This window comes from Daphnia magna, linkage group LG6 (genome assembly GCF_020631705.1).
Source record: "Daphnia magna isolate NIES linkage group LG6, ASM2063170v1.1, whole genome shotgun sequence".
Taxonomy (NCBI): Eukaryota; Metazoa; Arthropoda; class Branchiopoda; order Diplostraca; family Daphniidae; genus Daphnia; species Daphnia magna.
Window position 1 is genome coordinate 4,701,236 of NC_059187.1, and position 18,646 is coordinate 4,719,881.

The window sequence follows — 18,646 nt, forward strand, 5'->3', positions numbered from 1 at the left end:
GTGGGTGGTTTGATCTTTTAACGGAATTGCTTCCACCCAGCAGCTAAAATATTGTAGCGGGAATATCGAATGGCGAACATTACTGTATCAGATGATTATCACTACTGAATTTGATGACGAATATTACAAGGCAGAAATTTTTCGTTTGGCTTGTCTTCTGGTTTCTGTAAAGTGACTTTTCCTATTACCCGATGAATAATTTCAAATATTCATCATTCATATCATCATCAATGAGACACCCGCTCATTGAACCATACTGAAACCGTGGAACTGATTTGTAGTGCCATCAAGGCATATTAAGCAGCCGCAAAGACAAGCTTTGGCAGCTGTAATAAAATTTATTAGCCCGCCTATCTTTAGAGGTAGTCCGGATGAAGATGCGTGCCGATGGATTGAGCACTATGATACAATTTCTACCAACAATGGATGAGGTGATGCCAACAAACGTAATAATTTAACCATGGAAGATGCTGAAAGAAACTGGTTCCTGTGCGCAAAAATAAAAAAAAACTGAAATGATACTACGGTACAACTTGTTGAAGGAGGGAAACCGGCCACACCTGCGGTAACCAGTCTATGTTCGATGTTTCTAAAAGAGTTTCAATCCGATAACTACGGATTTTTTCAAAAGACCAGATTAAGGAGCAGAACACAAGGAGTGGATGAGCCAACCATTGGGTATTATTATGAAATACTCATCCTTTTTTTAGACTAGTCGACGCAAATTTGCCGGAAGCATATCGATTGGGGCTTCTTTTTCAAGGCCTTCGACCAGCTCTTCTTAGAAAAATTTATCCGCTACAACTAAAAACCTATGAACAGTTTAGGACACTGGAAAAATCTTATACGGAAGTGTCACTCATGTCAGAAGCAACAGGATAGAAGGATGTGGCATTAGAACCACAGAAATCTCACGAGAAGTTACAAAACCTTTCCGTTATCTACCCAGATAAGCAAGCAGAATTTATGAAGTCAATGCGTAAATTAATACAAGTCACCTGTTGTCACCAATTAATGGCGAAGGAAAAAAACGTGCATGGGAAAGTAAAAGGACCCTTCAAGTCAAAAGGTCGAACTACTGACGGTAAACCGTACTGTTTCTTTTGCAAGAAACCCGGAAACAAATCGTCCAGAAATGCCTTAAACAATAGAATCTCTAAATTATAAAATTTGGCACCAGCTACGACGCCAATGGCAAATCCAGCAGTAAATATGGTGACTCAAACTCCTAACATACAGGCAGAAAAATATCTGTTAAATTTCAATTTATCCAACTTGATTTGAGAACTTGTCTTTTGTAGTGAAGTGAGTGCCACAGCAGTGATTAATACTGGTGCAGCAGTGACAGTGATATCTCCGGAATAATTGAAGAAACACACGTCATTCAGCAGCCATGGGGTGGTTTCAGAGTTAATTTCGCAAACAATTAATGCCTCAAGGAGCAGCCGAAATCCTGGTAACTCACAAGGATGGATCTGCAAAATGAAAGGAGATAGTTTTAACAATGCCCGAATGAAACTTTTGATGGAAACTGTTTTTCTCAAAAAATTTGGATCCACAAGGATTAATTACCAAGCAGAGAAATATTTTCTCACTATGGGTAATTTACCGCTTGCGGCAATCTCCCTTCCCGTGAAAGGAGAATCAGAAGATATCGTGTTAGTGTCCAATGATCGTCAGGAAAAATCTGCGTTTTCAATTAAGCCAGTCGCGGATAAAGTTTTTAACAAATTGGAAGGTACTTGTTTCCTGAAACAATCGGATTCTCTTATGGCCTCGACAAGTCTGTTTACGGGCAACGTCCTTGTGCAGAGAGACCTGTAAAATATTCCTGTAGCCAATCTGTTTCCAAAACCAGTATAGCTGAAAAAAGGTGTAAAATTGGGGACTTTGGAAGAATTCCAAGAAACGGAAAACGCTGGCGAAGCTTCAGGAACAGATACTGTGATTGAAACAACTGATCAGAAGTTATTAGAATTATTAAATAATTTTAAACTCAGAATTGGAATAGACCAGCAGGAAGATAAAAGAAGTGAGGTGCTGAAAGTTCTTAAGGATTCCGCCAGCTGTTTCACCTTAATTTGGGCACGGTACGTTGGTGGAGCCTGACATTTACACTGAAATTAACCCTTTAACTCAATAGCTTCCTCGTATAAGTACCTGGGAAGAACCAGCCGTGATCCAAAAGCAGGTAGAATAAATGTTACGTTTGGAAATAATCGAACACTCTGATAGCCATTGGTTTTTTCTTGTGGTCCTGGTAAAGAAGAAAGACGAAACTTAGCGTTTTTGTGTGGATTACCACAAGCTTAATGGAGTAACTGAAAAGAATTCGTACCCCCTACTTTGCTAGGCCGAAACATTGAGTCTCCTAGAAGGAGCTACGATTTTCTCCAGCATGGATCCGGGTGTCACTAGGTTCCAGTCACCATCAAGGATAGACCGAAGACAGACTTCGTAATTGCAGATGGATTGTTTCAGTTCCATGCTTTTCCGTTTGGATTAACTCATGCCCCCCGTACGTTTTAGTGAGATATGGATATTATTTTAGCCGGAATTCAATGGAAGAAGTATTTGGTGTACCTAGATGACGTCATCGTTTACCCGGCAATTTTGGAACTACTCCGCTTAGTGCTAGATTGCCTTGCAAAAGAAAATCTAAAACTAAAATGGTCAAAATTGTGATTTGCCGAGAAAACGTTCCCACACAGCACACTTACGCCTTTTAAAGGATATTTATTTATCCTAACGGCACTACTAGGATTTCTTTATTCTATCCTGAAATCCTACAATGACGACTTAAAGATGATTTTCGCAGGTGTTGATGACCGACAAAAACTGCTGTAATACACGGAATTTTATGGTTCCCAAAGCTCTCATTTAGGCGTTCACTGGGACGACATCTTGCTCTATAAAAAACGCTAAAAATAATATTCTGTTATCGGATTCGCACATGGGTCTCCCGCATGATACTCGAGTAGTCTACAATACACGCATCATTCGTCTACAATACACCACAGTCGAATATTATTCCACTGTGCCAATCTATGCATATATTATATGTCATTTTCGAACAATCCAATCGAATGGTTGTAAAATACTTGAGCTTTTTTCGATAACAAGTCACATACAGGATTTTTAAGAAGTCAAGATGATGTCAAACTTAGGTTAAACCAGAAGTGTATAAATTGAAATTAAACAATTTATGCTAAATTTTTTTTAATTTTAAACTTCAGCATGATTTATTAAGTTTAAAGTAGTTTTTTATTATTTGAAATTAAAATCCTATCATAAGTATACTTGCTTTGAATATTATGAAATGCCGAATAATATTTATTTTCTGTAAGTTAATTTCCAATGGCTTGGTTCCCGTAAGCTAAACGGAAAGCCTGTGCAAACAAACTCACGACTTACATCAATTTTATTCATTTTTTGTAATAAATTTAAAAATAAACCATCCGGCAAATAGATTTATTTAGATAGAAAAATTTGAACACGGTTAAGTTCTCCTCTTTTGGAAACAAAGAAATTTTGACAATTAATAATGAAACTTAGTGATCGGCCCCAATTAGTTCTAATCGAGTTAACCGCCCCGCACCGATAAAGTGCATTCGGGGTTGAATTGAGGTGCCACTTTTTCAACCGGGGCGGTGCGGGGAAAAATTTTAGGTTAACCCGTTGCCCCGAAGCAATAAAAAAATGCCGTTCTTTCGGTTTCAGAGAAAAAATCGGGGCAAGCGGGTAGAACGAGTTATTATCGGGGTTGTTATCGGATACATCGGGTGAAACAGTCAATCGATAATGTTTTTTGCATTGATGAATCGATTGATTGCAATCCAATTGATTGCAAACCCCAATTGAATTCGGGGAGAAGGATTTTCCACCCTGAGCCACGCCTCGATGGCCCGAAATGAGAAACTCGATTTGCAAAAAAGCGCCCCGATTGGCTCGAGGCCGATCCTTAAATGAAACAATTGAAAATCTTCTTGGCTGTTGGAAGGAGATCCGTAGAATATAATTTTCGCACATCCATTGCACTTCCATGGTGACTAGCCGACGGACATCCCTGGAACTACCCATTGAGTACATAGATATCTAACGGATGTTCGGCCATGATTTGGACACCCTACGGCAGAAATGTGCTATATGGGGTACTTCCTTCTACTAGTAGTACTCATCAGTCAAATTCAGCTCGAACAGAAGGTATTATCTATTCTTTCTTTCTATCAATTGTTTATATTGTCATTTTGTTTATTGTCATCATCTTTACAGATAACCAACAAGCTGAAAGTGAGAGATTGAAGAAAGCGAGGAAACAATCCTCATGGATTTGGAAACATACTACCTTGCTTCAAAATAAAGGTCACGCTGATAGGTATAAGTGTATGCATTGTGAAAAGACATTTCTTCGAAGTGGTACAGGTGTCTTCTCGAGGCATTTAAAGAACAAACACAATGAAAAACTGAAGAATTTTAATACGCAATCCACACTGACCAAATCTGGAGAATTGGTCCTCCCATTTAAAGTAGGTATCTATACTTGTATAATCTGTATCTGTAATATCACATCCTAAAAGAAACCATACAATGTAAAATGTTCATTTGTTTTTTAGTTTAACAATGAAAGATCGCAGAGAGATTTTCTTCAATTTATTTTTTCAAACAATCATGCATTTTCCTTGGGAGAAGAACCTGCATTTCGAAAATTTATATCTGGTCTGCAGCCACTATACAAGCCAATGGGCAGGACTGCAGTGAAAGATAAGTTGATGTCAACTTTCTTGGCATCAAGAGACAAAGTAATTACAATTCTAAAAGGAGGCAAAGTAGCCCTAACAACGGATCTCTGGACCTCACCAAACAAGTTGGCATTCATGGGAATCACGGTTTCCTTGCTCAATGACAAATTTGAACCGACTGAAGCCATAATAGGGTTCAAACAAATGCTAGGCGAGCATTCAGGCATTAACATTGGCAACACCTTTTTTGATACGATTAAGTTGTTTGAACTCCAAGAAAGAGTGAGTATTTATTGTTTTGATTAAAATTTATAGTATTGCGAAACTTTCTAATGATACTCCTACCTTCACCTCCAGATGTTATCTATAACTACAGATAATGCTAGTTCGAATGAAACTTTCGTTGACTACATAGTCCACCTGACTAAGAACAATTCACAGCTCTTCGATAAAGGTATGTGGATTAGATGTTTTGCGCATGTTCTGAACATCTGCGTACAAAAAATGCTTGAAATTATATCAGGACTTCTCCAAAAGGTGAGTCACTCGTTTTTTTTTTACCATTTCATAGTTCTTACTTTATTTCTATTTCTATAACAGCTTCGTGATCTCGTCAGCTCGATCCGTGCTTCACCTCAAAGGATTAAGAAATTTAAGAATATCTTGAAACTATATGGATTAAATAACGAGGAGTATGAAGAAGAAGAAATCGTTTTCGCCGAAGGTTCTGTTATTACCAACGATCTTCTCCCTATCTTGGATTGCAAAACGCGATGGAGCTCAGCCTTTTACTTTGTGAAACGTGCTGTGAAATTGAGAAGGGCCATCGATGAAATCGCAAAAGACGCAGATTTCCGAAGAAATGAAATGGAAAATGAAGAATGGTACATTTTAAGCGAAGTCCTTGAATTTTTGGAAGAGTTTGCAACAATCACGAAGTACATCGAGGGTAGTGGATACCCCACTTTATCGCTTTTGGTGCCTATGTATAATCGGTTGTTGACGATTTTGGAAGATGTATCACAATCTCGTCATCGATCAATCAAACACCCTTTGATTGTTATGGCAGCTACCGCTGGATTAGAGAAACTGTCATCCTATTACGACAAGGCATTGTAATGGCGGCCACTTTCCTATATCCCAGGCTGAAGATGCAGTATTTCATCAACAACGGTTGGGATTGTGGGGGAGAATCACGAGATGCCTTTCAACCTCTGGACGAAAATCTCATCACAGGCAGAGTAATGCCAGCGTGAGTTACATTAATTCGTACTATCCTGATCTCCATGATGACTAACTATTTTTTTTTTTTTTTTTTTTTAGGATACATTTTGTATGGAAGAATTATAAAGAAATTCCAACTGTTCAAACCATGAACATTAAAGCTATGGAAAAAAGCAATAGTAGCAAAAACGTCACTTCATCAGTCTCAACTGGAAGTGGAAAGCGACCAGCATTCGACCACAGCTACATCGCCAACGTTCTCTCAAAAAATAGTTCAGTGGAGAGGTTTGAAATAGATGAAATGGGAGAGTATGAGGTTGAAAGAACGGAACCGGCAGACTGTGATCCTCGCGCAGTGTACACTTATTGGGCTAACCGGTCTTGCCGATGGCCTCGCTTGGGCCATATGGCCAAAGAAATTCTTAGCATTCCAGCGACAAGGGCAAGTAGGGAAAGGGCCTTCAGCGTGGGCAAAGATGTTTTTGGCATTGACCGAATGAGTCTAAAGGCTGAGACCGTCGAAGCTCTTGTCTGTCTGCGGTCCTGGTACAGACTAGGAATAATAGTAGAAATGGACGTTCAGCCATTTTTGGATGAAAACGCTGATGGGCAATTTATGGAGGAATATTCTGATCCTGAATAATAATTTTTTTTATTAGTAAAGTTAACTCAGATTTAAACTTAACAGATTTTTCAATTTTTTATGATGGTTGTTTAATTTAATAAACAAAAAAAGTTTGTTAAGACTAACACTGCGTGTATTTATCAAAAAATTCCTTGAAAAATGCAAAGAAAAATATGTTTGACCCGATAACTGCGCGGGACATGACCCGACCCGGGTTGTTTTTTCTGACCCACGGGTCAAGCGAGACGGGTCATCTTTTGGATCGTCGACCCGGTTCAAAACCCTTTAAGAAAAAAAATCCGTTAATTTTAATCCTTTAAGAAAAAACCCGTCCCATTTGGTCCGGGCCACAGCCCTATGTTGGACTAATGATATTAATAATGCCAAAAAAACAAAGCCTGGGAGAAAGCCTGCGAATGGACAGATAGGTGGGGGCAGCCGAAAATAACCAGAAAAGATGTTCACAAGAAGCTTCACTGAAATGACAGATGCAGATTGGGCGGTATGTCCCAGAACTATAAATGCGGTTGAATCGCAGAATAAAAGGGTAAATAAATATAATCAAATAATAAAAGTGTTTTTTTATAAAACTTTGTATAACGAAAGTGTTATTTTCTATTCAGGGGTGTTCAAAAACCAAATCCTTTCCTGATGTTTTGTCTAACTTTTATATTGAATACGAATTAATTTGTTTCAGCAATTTTTCTGCCAGAGAGGGAATACAAACAGGCAAGCCAATCGCAAAAAGAAAAATTCAAAACGAGAAAAGGAAACTAAATCGTGATAGACCAAAGATAGTTGAAGATGACAAATCGCCGGGCCTCATTTCATCGATGAAAGGAGTGAAACAGTAAAAAAACCGGAAATTAGCCCCCAAAATCCATTTTGAAGGCAAATTTATACAGTACTCACACAAAAGAATGTACATCTGTACATTTAACCCCTCTTTTAATATTTCGTTTTAACCCCACCGGAGGCACAGGCAGATTCCAATATTATAATGCGGTTCATTCGTCTTTGGTGGTAGAAAAATACCCCCTACCCGCGGCTATGCCGTCGGGTATGGGAGAGGGTCGAATGGTGAGAAAGGGACCCAAGTTACAACCAAGTTTCCCGACGGCATAGCCGCGGGTAGGGACAACGAATGCAGCACATGTCGGGGGTGATCCAATATTTCAAAATGATCCTTTTTCCCATATAACAACTATACTTTTTATAAATTAAAAATCAGAAAGATAAAGACTAGTTCTTTATCTTTCTGATAAAAAAAAATTTACCTCGTACGAGCAATCTTAGTATGTAAAAAAAATTCACGCGCGAGACACCGTTAGGCCTATCTCGCTCGGGTTAAAACGCCTTTTTTGGACCGAGGTGATCCAATACCTGGCGTGGGTACTGTATATACGAACAATTTTCTACCCCGTCGGGCTGCCATCTAGTGATTTACAATTTTTGGCATGGAGGAAAACTACACACCCGCAAGAGGCTCTCCCATCGGGCGGAAAAAACATGATGACTCAAACGCCTGGTCATTTGGTTATTAGACTTTATGGTGTGTGGTTTATAATTTTTAATACGGATAACTTATATTGGTAAATATTTTATTTTTACTTTACTTAATATACCCACCCAAATTTCCTGTTTTCCTCGCTTTGCTCGGACTTTGTCCCGCTTAGTTTCTTTAGTAGTTTTAGTTAAGTTAGTTAAGTTAAATTATTAAGTATACTTTGGTCGGCTAAAATAGACTTTAACCCAAACTTATTTCTATTACAGTTGGTGACCAAGTAGTTGAAGCAAATTGAAACAGCGCTGAGCATCCACCCATTGCATTGATGGATGTTAGATTACTTGAAGAGACTGTGGGAAGTGACTGTAATTCACCCATAACGTTGATTACTGTTTCTTCATCTGCTGAATCGACAATGGAAACGCATGATGAACCCTCAATTGACGCAGAACAAAATATCTCAGCATGTCCTCTATTAGAAACATCACGTAACTATCATACACAAATGTAGTACTAAAGGAAATGAAATACTAATTTTGTAATTATCGTTTTTAACTTCCAGCTGTGTTAAACAATTGCAGTGAACCCGTTACTGATCCAGAGTTGGCTTCTAATGATTCATCGGAAATCAATCCTGTAAATCAATTGGCAGATTTAATTGAGCAGCTTAACATTTTAAAAGAAAAGTTAAGCGCTGTTGAAGACCAACTTGTGCGTGCTAATAATAGTATTTTAGAACTCAATTCGAAATTAAGTACTTCAAACGATAGAATTGCGTTGATAGAAAAATCGTTAGAACAGCGACCAACAGTTGAGGAGGCCATTAAGAATGTACCTAATGCTGTAGGATTTTATACTGGTATTAATAGCTATGAGAAACTATGGATGATGTACCAGTGGATCGTAAAATTTGTCCTAAACGAAGACCAACGTGTAAAGTTAAATTATTTTAATCAGTTTTACTTGACCCTAATGAAACTACGATTGAATCTAACAGAACAGGATTTAGCTTACCGTTTTAATGTTGCTAAAAGTACTGTAAGCAAGTATTTTTTTTGTTCACACTTTGTATGTGTGTTACGTTCCAACATTAATTTCATTGCCTTCAAGAGAAAATTTGAGGTGTACAATTCCAATCATTTTTAGAGATAATTTTTTAAATTCCGTTTGCATTATAGATTGCTTCGAGATTTTTTGTCAACATCTAATTAAAATCAAGAAGAGGGCATCTACTTACTGGTCATACAAATCGCACAACACCGTGAAGTACTTGATTGAAGTCACACCACAAGGAACTGTATCGTTTAATTCAAAGGGATATGGAGGGCGTTGTAGTGACAAGTACATAGTGGAAGACTCTGGATTCTTGGAAAACTTAATATATGGGGATTTGGTCATGGCTGATCGTGGATTCACTATTCATGAAGCAGTTGCCTTACAAAATGGAATTCTTGCGATTCCTTCTTTTCTTGGTAAACAAACACAGCTGTCAAACAATGAAGTTGAGGGTTTGAGAGGACTTGCAAGGATAAGAGTACATGTAGAGAGAGTTATAGGTGCAACCAAACTAAGATTCAGTATTTTGCAAGGTCCTATTCATCGTTCAACTCTTGCAGTTTGTAAAGATGATAACTCCGCAATAATTGATAAGATTGTAATGGTATGTTGCGCGCTTTACAATTCATGTTCCTCAGTGGTTCCCTCAATTTAGTAATGTTACCGAAACGTTTGAATGAATCAAACAAAAAATACAAAGTGTTAATTCATACGAATTTATTATCTGTCGTGTAACAATCTTTGTAATCTTGGTTAATAAATTTCTTATCGTTTTTTACCAGGGAACTTCTCATTCCATTTATCACATTTTAGTTATAAACATTGGTAACATTTGAAAGTACATTTATCTGCACCGGATTGGTATCAGGAACAAAAAGTAAGGTATATCCCCTTGTTTTTGCAGCAGCGGCGCGATTAATTTTCCTGTAAGTATCACATTTCCAAAGCTTGGTAATCCTTTTCGGTGCATTCAGTGAAGATTTTGTGCAGGTTTCGTGAAATTTCTTCCTCTTGCAGTTTTCGTCCGCACAAAACACGGTTTTTGAACTTCCCGGTAATTCCTTTTTGGCAGTAACACGGTAGGTATTGATTTACAAGGCTGTTGGGAGGTACTTCCGTTCGCATGGTTGACTTTAAGTAGAAGTATCCCACTAGAACTTCCGGCATTATGACTTCGAGGAAAAATTTCTTTGTTTGAGGGATTGGCGCCGACAGTAGATCTGCGTCATAGGGAACGGTAACATAAACCAGATCCAACGCGGTATAAACCACAAAAAAAGCATAGCGATACCCAGAAATGAAAAGCTGGAGCTGAACTTGAAAGTAGTATGCATGATCTTTGTCCATTGAGTAAATTCTGCTCTCTTCGTTGTAAATCAAAGGAAAACCTTGAGTTTTGGCTGCTGTGCTTATCAATCCGTTCTTAAATTTGAACGAACACTTTATTTCTATAACTCCGCTGCCATGACAAGGACAACTAAATATAGGATCCGGTGATGCAGCAAGGAATGGGAATTCAGTTGAAATTAGTGCACCTGCTCTTGAGATAGTAAATCCAGGATGTTCATTGATATGATTCAATTTTTCTTCAAATTCCTCCAAGGCTACCTACTCTTTTTTCAAGTCCCAACTATAAAAACAAATTTACGATAGTTAGTTAGGTCTATAACAAATGAGACTACAATTTACGAGACTAACCTTGTCGCTTCACTTGTAAATTTAAAAGCTTCTGGGTAGCAAATTTCTTTTATTAAAGAAATGGATGGTTTCTCAATACTTGTTTTTAGCACACAATTGAATTTCGAAGCTGTTATTCGATATGCTCTGTACCGAAACCAATTTTTACTATCACTCTGATTCAGTGTTAATGATGAAATAGCTTCTCGTTGCTCAAACGATTTTGAAATTTGGCTGTAAAGCTCTTTACTTTTTTCGACTAGCTGTGTCAACGAGCATCCCATAAGATCCATCTTAAACATTGTGCCAATTGGTTTTGGCAAGATTATTGTTAACGCTGGATGGATGAAATTTTTTGAGTTATCGGTAACCAATAAAATCCCTGCCGGTTTACCGGACATCTCTTCAATATTCCATAATAGGTTTTCTATTTGAAACATCTCTTCACTTCATTAGCTATTGCGTGATTGAAAAAAAACGTACTCGGAATAAAGTTGGGACTTCAAATGCAAAAATATAAAAGTCGGTTAAAAGTGAGTCATGTTCCTGGTCGTAGGTTACAACGGGTTTCAATCAAGGTTATTCAAAATGTTTATCCGAACCAAGTTCTCGGAAAAGCGGCTCTTCCCTAGCAATTCAAGTTTTCTGCTATCAAAAACGATTACAGGGTTGGAGATCTTTTTACGCTGATCATTTTTAATATAGGGCTTATGGTGTGCAAATGAAAGGGAGTGCCCGTAATACGCATTCAAAGTTTCGATTTTTACGGGGCTGACGCGCTGCCTAAGCCGGCCAGAAGGGTGGTCGAGTGGGGGGGGGGATTGCGCGTACCCATGGGAGAGGGGCAGTGATGAGGGGGTATACTTGAGCCACATCATATCTAAGGCCATATTTTCCGTTCGGCTTTCCCTTGGCACATGATTATTATGTCAACGGTCGTCTATTGGTCAGCAGCTCAAGCTGGTATTCCAAAGTACCGACGTTCAAGTCGGACCAAAATAAAATGTTTTAGAATGTTAAAGTTTTTAAATCACAACAGTATCAAATACAATATCATGTGGAAATCAATGGAAGCACTCACAATAAAGTTAGAACGTATTGCATTTAACTAAACTACAGAGAAATGCTACAGCATCATGAAAACACATTTAGTTTCTAGAAAAAAAATTTTATGAAAATATTATGAGATAACTTTACAGTATGCAACATTATTACAAGTTTACAACCTACAAGGTCGTTAAGTCTACATAGCATTATTATTATTCTTCTCAAACTCAAGGGAAATGATATAACATCATTATTTAAAAGAATATGTTTTATTTATTAATACAAAATTTATGAGTTGGTATGTATTCATATTCAGAAAGGCTACCAATAGCCGTCGCCAGATGGGGGTTTTAGCACTGACAGGGCAATAGCCCTCTATGGCTATTGCCCTGTCAAACCGGCATGGCAATAGATTTCACGCATTACAAGCTCTAAGAAAAAAACCGTAGAAGGAGACGAAATATTCCATCTATTACTGCGTTGCACGATCAGGAAAGGGTAACAAAAAGATGTCGAAAAGCCCTATAGCTAGGGCTTGGCCCCACGTCAATCGGCTTAATTTTTTGACGACTGGGTTGGTCATTTTGATTTTCGGTGCAGTTCTGACAGATTTCATATCATCCAGTTTTCAACCCATGGGTAAACAGATGTAAGCGGAATACAAAAAAAAAATAGACCCAGATTTTAGAACCAGTTTCAAAACCCAGTTCTAAAAACCGGTTACACCACTTTTCTCCTTTGTTATCCGGAATATGTCCCCGACATCTACCGAAAAATATGACTATTGTTCAAATCTCGTGTGGCACTATTTAATTTCTAACTTTCATAAAATAAGAATAATTTGGTAATGCAAAAATGTTAGCTTTTCTTTTAATAAAACTTATAAATTTTTTTCTTTGCTTTTAGAATCAAGGATGTAAATAATAAAGCCATGGTGCTAGAATTGATAGTCAACAGTGCCAACGTGGTCATACGCTGAACATATTTTAACTAATTACTACTCTAAAAAAGAAAATAGAGGAAGAGTATCAAACTTGAATATTACATGTTTCCCAATTTTACAAAGGAGTAAAAGTGCTTAATATATGATTATTGGTAGTTAATTTATTTAATAGTTAATAAGTTACATCTTTAAAAGTGGCTTAAGATCTCCCAGATCGTACCGAAGAACCGTATCACACTAACGTGTTTCAAACGGACCGAACCAGATTGCACCAGACCGGCCATATTTCGGGTAGGTAACATCAATTTAACCGATTGCGGCCAATCGGGGCCGAGTCTTTATAGCCAGAGTTATAGAGGAGAAGGTATGCTCACCTTGTAGAATTTGGCCATAAGGCCAAACATTTGCATAAACATTTGAGTGTACCAACTTTGGGGTATAGAAACCATTTTTTTAGTTAAAATAATTCAAAAACATGCACTATATTCTAATAGAGTAAAGAAAAATGCGTCGTTTGGCATAAAAAATTTATTTAAAGATTTTTTATAGTATTTCATTTATATTTTTGGAAACGCCGGTATTAACATGGCGTTTATGGGGGTAAAGGTTGTGTAACTAATCATATGAACGATACTTAAGCGTCCTGGGTGTAACTCCTACAATTTTTTCATAAAAATATAACTTTTAGAGCACTTTCTCTTCTGATAGATAAAAAAAGAAAAAAAAATGTCCTTACCAGTAAAAAGATATTTAAGTTTTCCTAAGACTCGTATCGCCATAGGAATGCACTAAAAAAACGAGGGTGTACCTAATCGACTGGTGGGACGACGACCTAATCGATCAAGAAAAAGACGCCTGGCCGATAACCGTCAAACTTCCTGAACCTTCAGTCGAAGATCCAGATGTATCAGTCACCAACTAGATTGGACTCATGTATGGCCCCGCTGAAGAACTCTACTCACTTTTGGGACAAAATTCCAACTATGATTTCGTGATGTAAGTTGTTTCTTGGATGCTTCGTTTTATTTACAACTCGAAATTGAAATTGACCGATCGTGATAAATTGCCCATTGGTGTTAAATGCATTCAGCGCGCTGCTAATCATTGCATGAAATCTGACCAATTAAAGATATATTCCGAAGAAATCAAGGCTTTGAAAACCAAAATACCAAAATAGATTTCGATGCTGATAAACTTATCACCATTTCTGGATCTGGAAGGAATACTGCGAGCGGGAGTTCAATTTACCTACGCTTCCCTGTCGTTTGATGTCAAACATCCAAAAATACTTCTTTGTGATCGTCCACTCAGGCCTGCAGGTGAACCCAATAAAACTAGAAGTACTAGCAGTAGCAAAAATGGCAATGGCAACATTTCTATAGACGAAAAATATGTAGAAAACAGTACATACGAAATAAAATAAAACAATACAAAAAGTTTCAATTTCACATCAAGGTATCTTAAAATAAAAATAGAACCAAAAGGGAAAAAAAAAGAAGGTAAAAGAGTAAAAGAGAGAGAAAACATATTCTAGGCCCTGAAATGTCAATGATTTCCCGTCGGTATTGCAGCAGCTACGCTACTGAAAAGAATGGGTAAATAAAGGGTATAGTAATATAACTGTTTCTTATAATAATAGAAGGACACACCATTTTTATTACAATTTGATATCTTTAGAAAGAGGAAAAGGTAAACATAGTTATCGGAAAATAATATTTCAGAAATAATCATTCGTTTGGTATAATTAATAAGAAAAGAAACGTTTAAAATTACGCAGTGAAAGACAAATTTTGCCGCGAGACGTCATACGCGGAGTTACAAAAGTCCAACGCAGGGAAAAGAGTATGCATGGGAAACAGAGGGGGAAGAATGTAAAATGAGTGGTAGTATTTGGCCTTGTTACTTTCCCTCAGGAAAAATGTAAAGGCTAGAATATTTTCACACTTGACTTAAGCTAAGCACTGTATTTATTCTGACACAGAAAAGCAATACAAAGTAACACAAGAAATAAAGAGAAAAGATTCGACGTTATTCTACTCCTATGCGTCTACGGAACAGACCTAGAGCATAATGCATAATGAAAGCGGGTATTTATACTACTTTTTAATTTACGACCCTTCCCTAAGGTTATACAAATTCACTGTGTTTCTAAGGCTATTTAAGAAATTTCTACTTATCTAGGAGTAATAAACGATTCTTCATGGAAAGTTTTAGTGTTGTGACAACGTCCACTGTAGCGTCTCTATGAAGAGATAACCACATCTACTGTTGTCGTCCCGCGACAATATGTTTCTTGGCTTGTGTGGCCAACATTTACGAAAGAGAAGCGGAAGGGAAGGTAAAAAAACCTTCAGGTGTGCGTCTGAATGGAATGCAATAGCGATGGCGCTGCTGCATGGGAAATGGGAGTAACGCTATGCTGTTGGAAGTGAAACACGGGACTTAGGAAAATTGCGTACCTTCAGAATACTTGATAAAAGAATGCTGTTATTAATAGAAACGGCTTGTATACCGACTTTGTAACTAAAAACAAAAAAAAGGTAATTTAATATTGTCAGGGCTGTTTATTAATATTATATTCCTATTTGGGGTAAACATTGGTATTGTAAAATTTTGTAAATCTCCATGTTCGAACTTCCGTGAACTGAAATATTGTCACACTCGACTTAAAAACTGTAATTACTTGAAACAGGAAAAGAATACACAGAATACAAGAAATGAAAAAGTTAAACTTTACCCAACGTCTACGCGTCTAGCGGAAGAAGATGCACTAAAGGAAAATAATAGTGGGTTTTATACTAGCTTGGAGTTGATGCCCTCTTCCTGAGGTTAACGGATTTTACTGTACGTTTTAAGGATATTCTGGAATTTCTACTTAATAAGGAGTAATGCCCGATGACGTCACAGAAATTTTTAACATTCGTAACTACCGTGTCGACTGTATTTCAGGAATCTTGTCCCGTAAGGCCAGATTACTGCTGGCGCAGAAGGTCAGTCGGGTCTTACGGTGGTAAGCCTGCCAGACTGTGTGCCTTTACTTCGGTTTAACTTAATCTGAAATGCCGTAGCACTTATCCAAACGACTACTGCGTTCGCCTTTATCGGGCTTGCGCTGGTAAGTCCGGTGACGGCTGTTCGCCTTATCGGGCTAGAGCACGGTCAATCCTGTTAAGCCTTATCGGGCTTAACAGCGTAAACGGCCGCTGAGTATTACTCGTTGCGTTTTGAAGAGAAGTCTCGGGATGGCTGCTTCGGTCGCGTGCTGGCACGTCAGTGGAGGCGGCTGGCAAGCTGGAGGAGGCGGCGGCAGGAGAGCTTCGGACCTTTCTGGAATAGAACGGGTTACTGGAGCGAAATGAGGGACCTTTACACGACAAGTCGGTGAGAAAAAGTGAGTGTATTATCATGGCACGATGGCCCCTTTTATACACAGAAAACTACACCGTTGTCTAATTTGTCCGGCCGTCCGATCCTGGAATAGAGGGCACCGCTGCTGATGATTGCCGGTTATCGATCAGTAAACTTCCCGATAACCCTGCGGGAACGAAACCTATAATCTGGCGGGATGAACTCTGCAGGCTCCGCCTCAATGAGTTCAACCCTCACGTCGTTCCTTTCACCCTCAACAGGGGTCTCCATATATATGGAAAAGCACTCAGCTAGTTCCAATAGCACAGTCTCGAGCTCCAGCCTCCAATCTATGGCTCTTGCGAGCCGTAGGCCGTCTTAAGTCACTTGCTTCCGCTAGTGGACTTCCTTACCCTCGGTAGTGCGGCACTCCACCGAGGGTGACTCGTCTGAGTCTAGCCTTCTTCGGCCAAAGGGTTGGCACCCGGACGATGGCTGTGAGCTTCGTCCGTCGGAATTTCCGACACTGTAGCGTCTCTAGGAAGAGATAATCACATATGCTATTGCCCCCCCCCGCGACAATATGATATATATATATATATATCATATTCCTATACTTCAAATGCCTGTTTTATTGTCGTGAGTATCTATATTCCAATAAGTGACTAAAAATTAGCATATGAGCATTCTAAGGGTAAATATGGGGAAACATGACAATATTTACAGGGCGAGGGACTACAACGGAAAATAAAATAGTAATTAATAGGGAGAAAACTAACGCTGCTGGGGACAGTGTAAAGAGTGTAGGTATCGTCTTATGCCCACATTTTTGTCAGCCATAAAAGTGGTGAATGCGATTAGCCGGATCCAGGTATAAGATCTCCTTCAGTTTTTACCGGCTTTTCGGAATTTTTTCATTTGGATAATTGTCGCTAGCTGGTTAGTGAATTATCTAGTGACGTAGTTGATCTCGTCAGTTGCTTCCCCGCGACTCTCCAAAAAGGAGGCGAGGTCAATCCGCTGTCCTGACGACTGATTTTCGGACACAACATCCGGTTGTTGTTGGTCATCCACCGCATCGCTGGTGGATGCGTCGACGTCCTCATGGCCGGCTAGTTTATTCAGACATGGTTGTGCAGAGGGGTTGTTTTTTGCGCTAGGGAATTTTTTTGTGTCTAAGAAAGATGTGACTTGTGCTTTGAGGACATCTTGGTTTAAATAGCGGAGTCCGTAGCATAAGGTGAATGTGGTTAAGGATTCTTTTGGGGTCGGTATTCATATGAAATTTGATGTTGTTCACAAACTTAGTATTGGGGCGAGATCCCGCTTTTCTTGACGCTGAGACGTCGTTGAAAAATAGTATAAAATTTCACGGGGAATTTGGGGTGTGTGTGTGTGAGTATGGGAGCTTAAAGCTATGGTTCAAATCTGTACTCTGCCAAAAACTTTTATATTGTCGCGGGTGAAAAGGGAGATTGGTTATCTCTTCGCAGAGATAAGTCATCCGCTCCTTAGACAACTTCTGCGATTGTAGTAAAGAAATTATCTGGAGAAGTCCGCTCTAAGAGAAATACGGAGATACGCAGTCCGGAAGGGGAGTGATTCGCGCGACGGTATAAAACGCTGCCCCGAATATGCGTTAGATGAGTCTCCATCGGGTGAGCTCCCGGAGCTGGGCTCCGTTAGAGAAGTTCCCTGGTTTCCCTAGAAGTCTTCAGGCGTTTCTCCGACTTTTGGTAATGGTTATCACCTTTTTGTTCAAGTAAAACCATTGTTTAGATTTAAGTCATCACTTGTTTTATTCATCTGTGCTTGTTCAAATACAACTCGTGTGACAATATCACTTAAAAAAGAGTTAAAGTTAACCATTCACCACCGCAATAATGAAAGAAATAGAAAGAGAAATTAGTAAAGCCAAGAAGTATAAATAATTAATACGAATGGTTACAGCAAAAAACAGAAAAATTTATCTTCTGTTAACGGTTTGTTCTGATTCGTAAGCCAAATAAACTTATTCACAGATTGGTGCAAAACTTCGTACAAGTGCAATGTATGTTTAAATATTCATTGTATTCCAATTAAATAATGAAAAATCAATAAATCCAAAATAGAATATCTAGAGTTCATTTTTCTTTCATTAACTATTTTTGGAACGGTTCAGTTCGTTGGTTAGGTTGAGTTGTTGGTTTGTTGGTAAACCAATTGAACCGGTTTCCGGTATCCGGTTATCTGGTGGAACCGACTTATCTCCGCGTTGGTGAGTTAAACCGAGTGAACCGGCGCCAATTAATTGGTAGGGGAGACCGGGGCTAGTTGGCTCACGGGGTAGGTTGCTCATTTCTAATTTAAAAATCCGTTAATTACAACCTGCTGTTTTCAAAATAGCCAATAGTTTCAAAATCGACAATTAGATGGTCTGACGTTGTTTCAGTTTTTCTACTGTGCAAAAAAAACGAACAGCATACGAAAAACGTTTTTGA

At 38.5% G+C, this 18,646-nt stretch overlaps 1 protein-coding gene and 2 pseudogenes across 1 annotated transcript; 2 read left to right on the top strand and 1 right to left on the bottom strand.

Annotated features, from left to right (window-relative positions):
- Window positions 1–5,857: 5,857 nt before the first annotated feature.
- LOC123473765 (zinc finger BED domain-containing protein DAYSLEEPER-like) lies at window positions 5,858–6,606 on the top strand. The gene is made up of 2 exons (XM_045175082.1): window positions 5,858–5,991; window positions 6,063–6,606. Exons 1-2 carry the CDS (start codon window positions 5,858–5,860, stop codon window positions 6,604–6,606), a joined length of 678 nt encoding a protein of 225 aa, XP_045031017.1.
- Window positions 6,607–8,420: 1,814 nt separating this feature from the next.
- LOC123473766 lies at window positions 8,421–9,873 on the top strand (annotated as a pseudogene).
- A 211-nt stretch (window positions 9,874–10,084) lies between these two features.
- LOC123473767 lies at window positions 10,085–11,121 on the bottom strand (annotated as a pseudogene).
- Window positions 11,122–18,646: the final 7,525 nt, after the last annotated feature.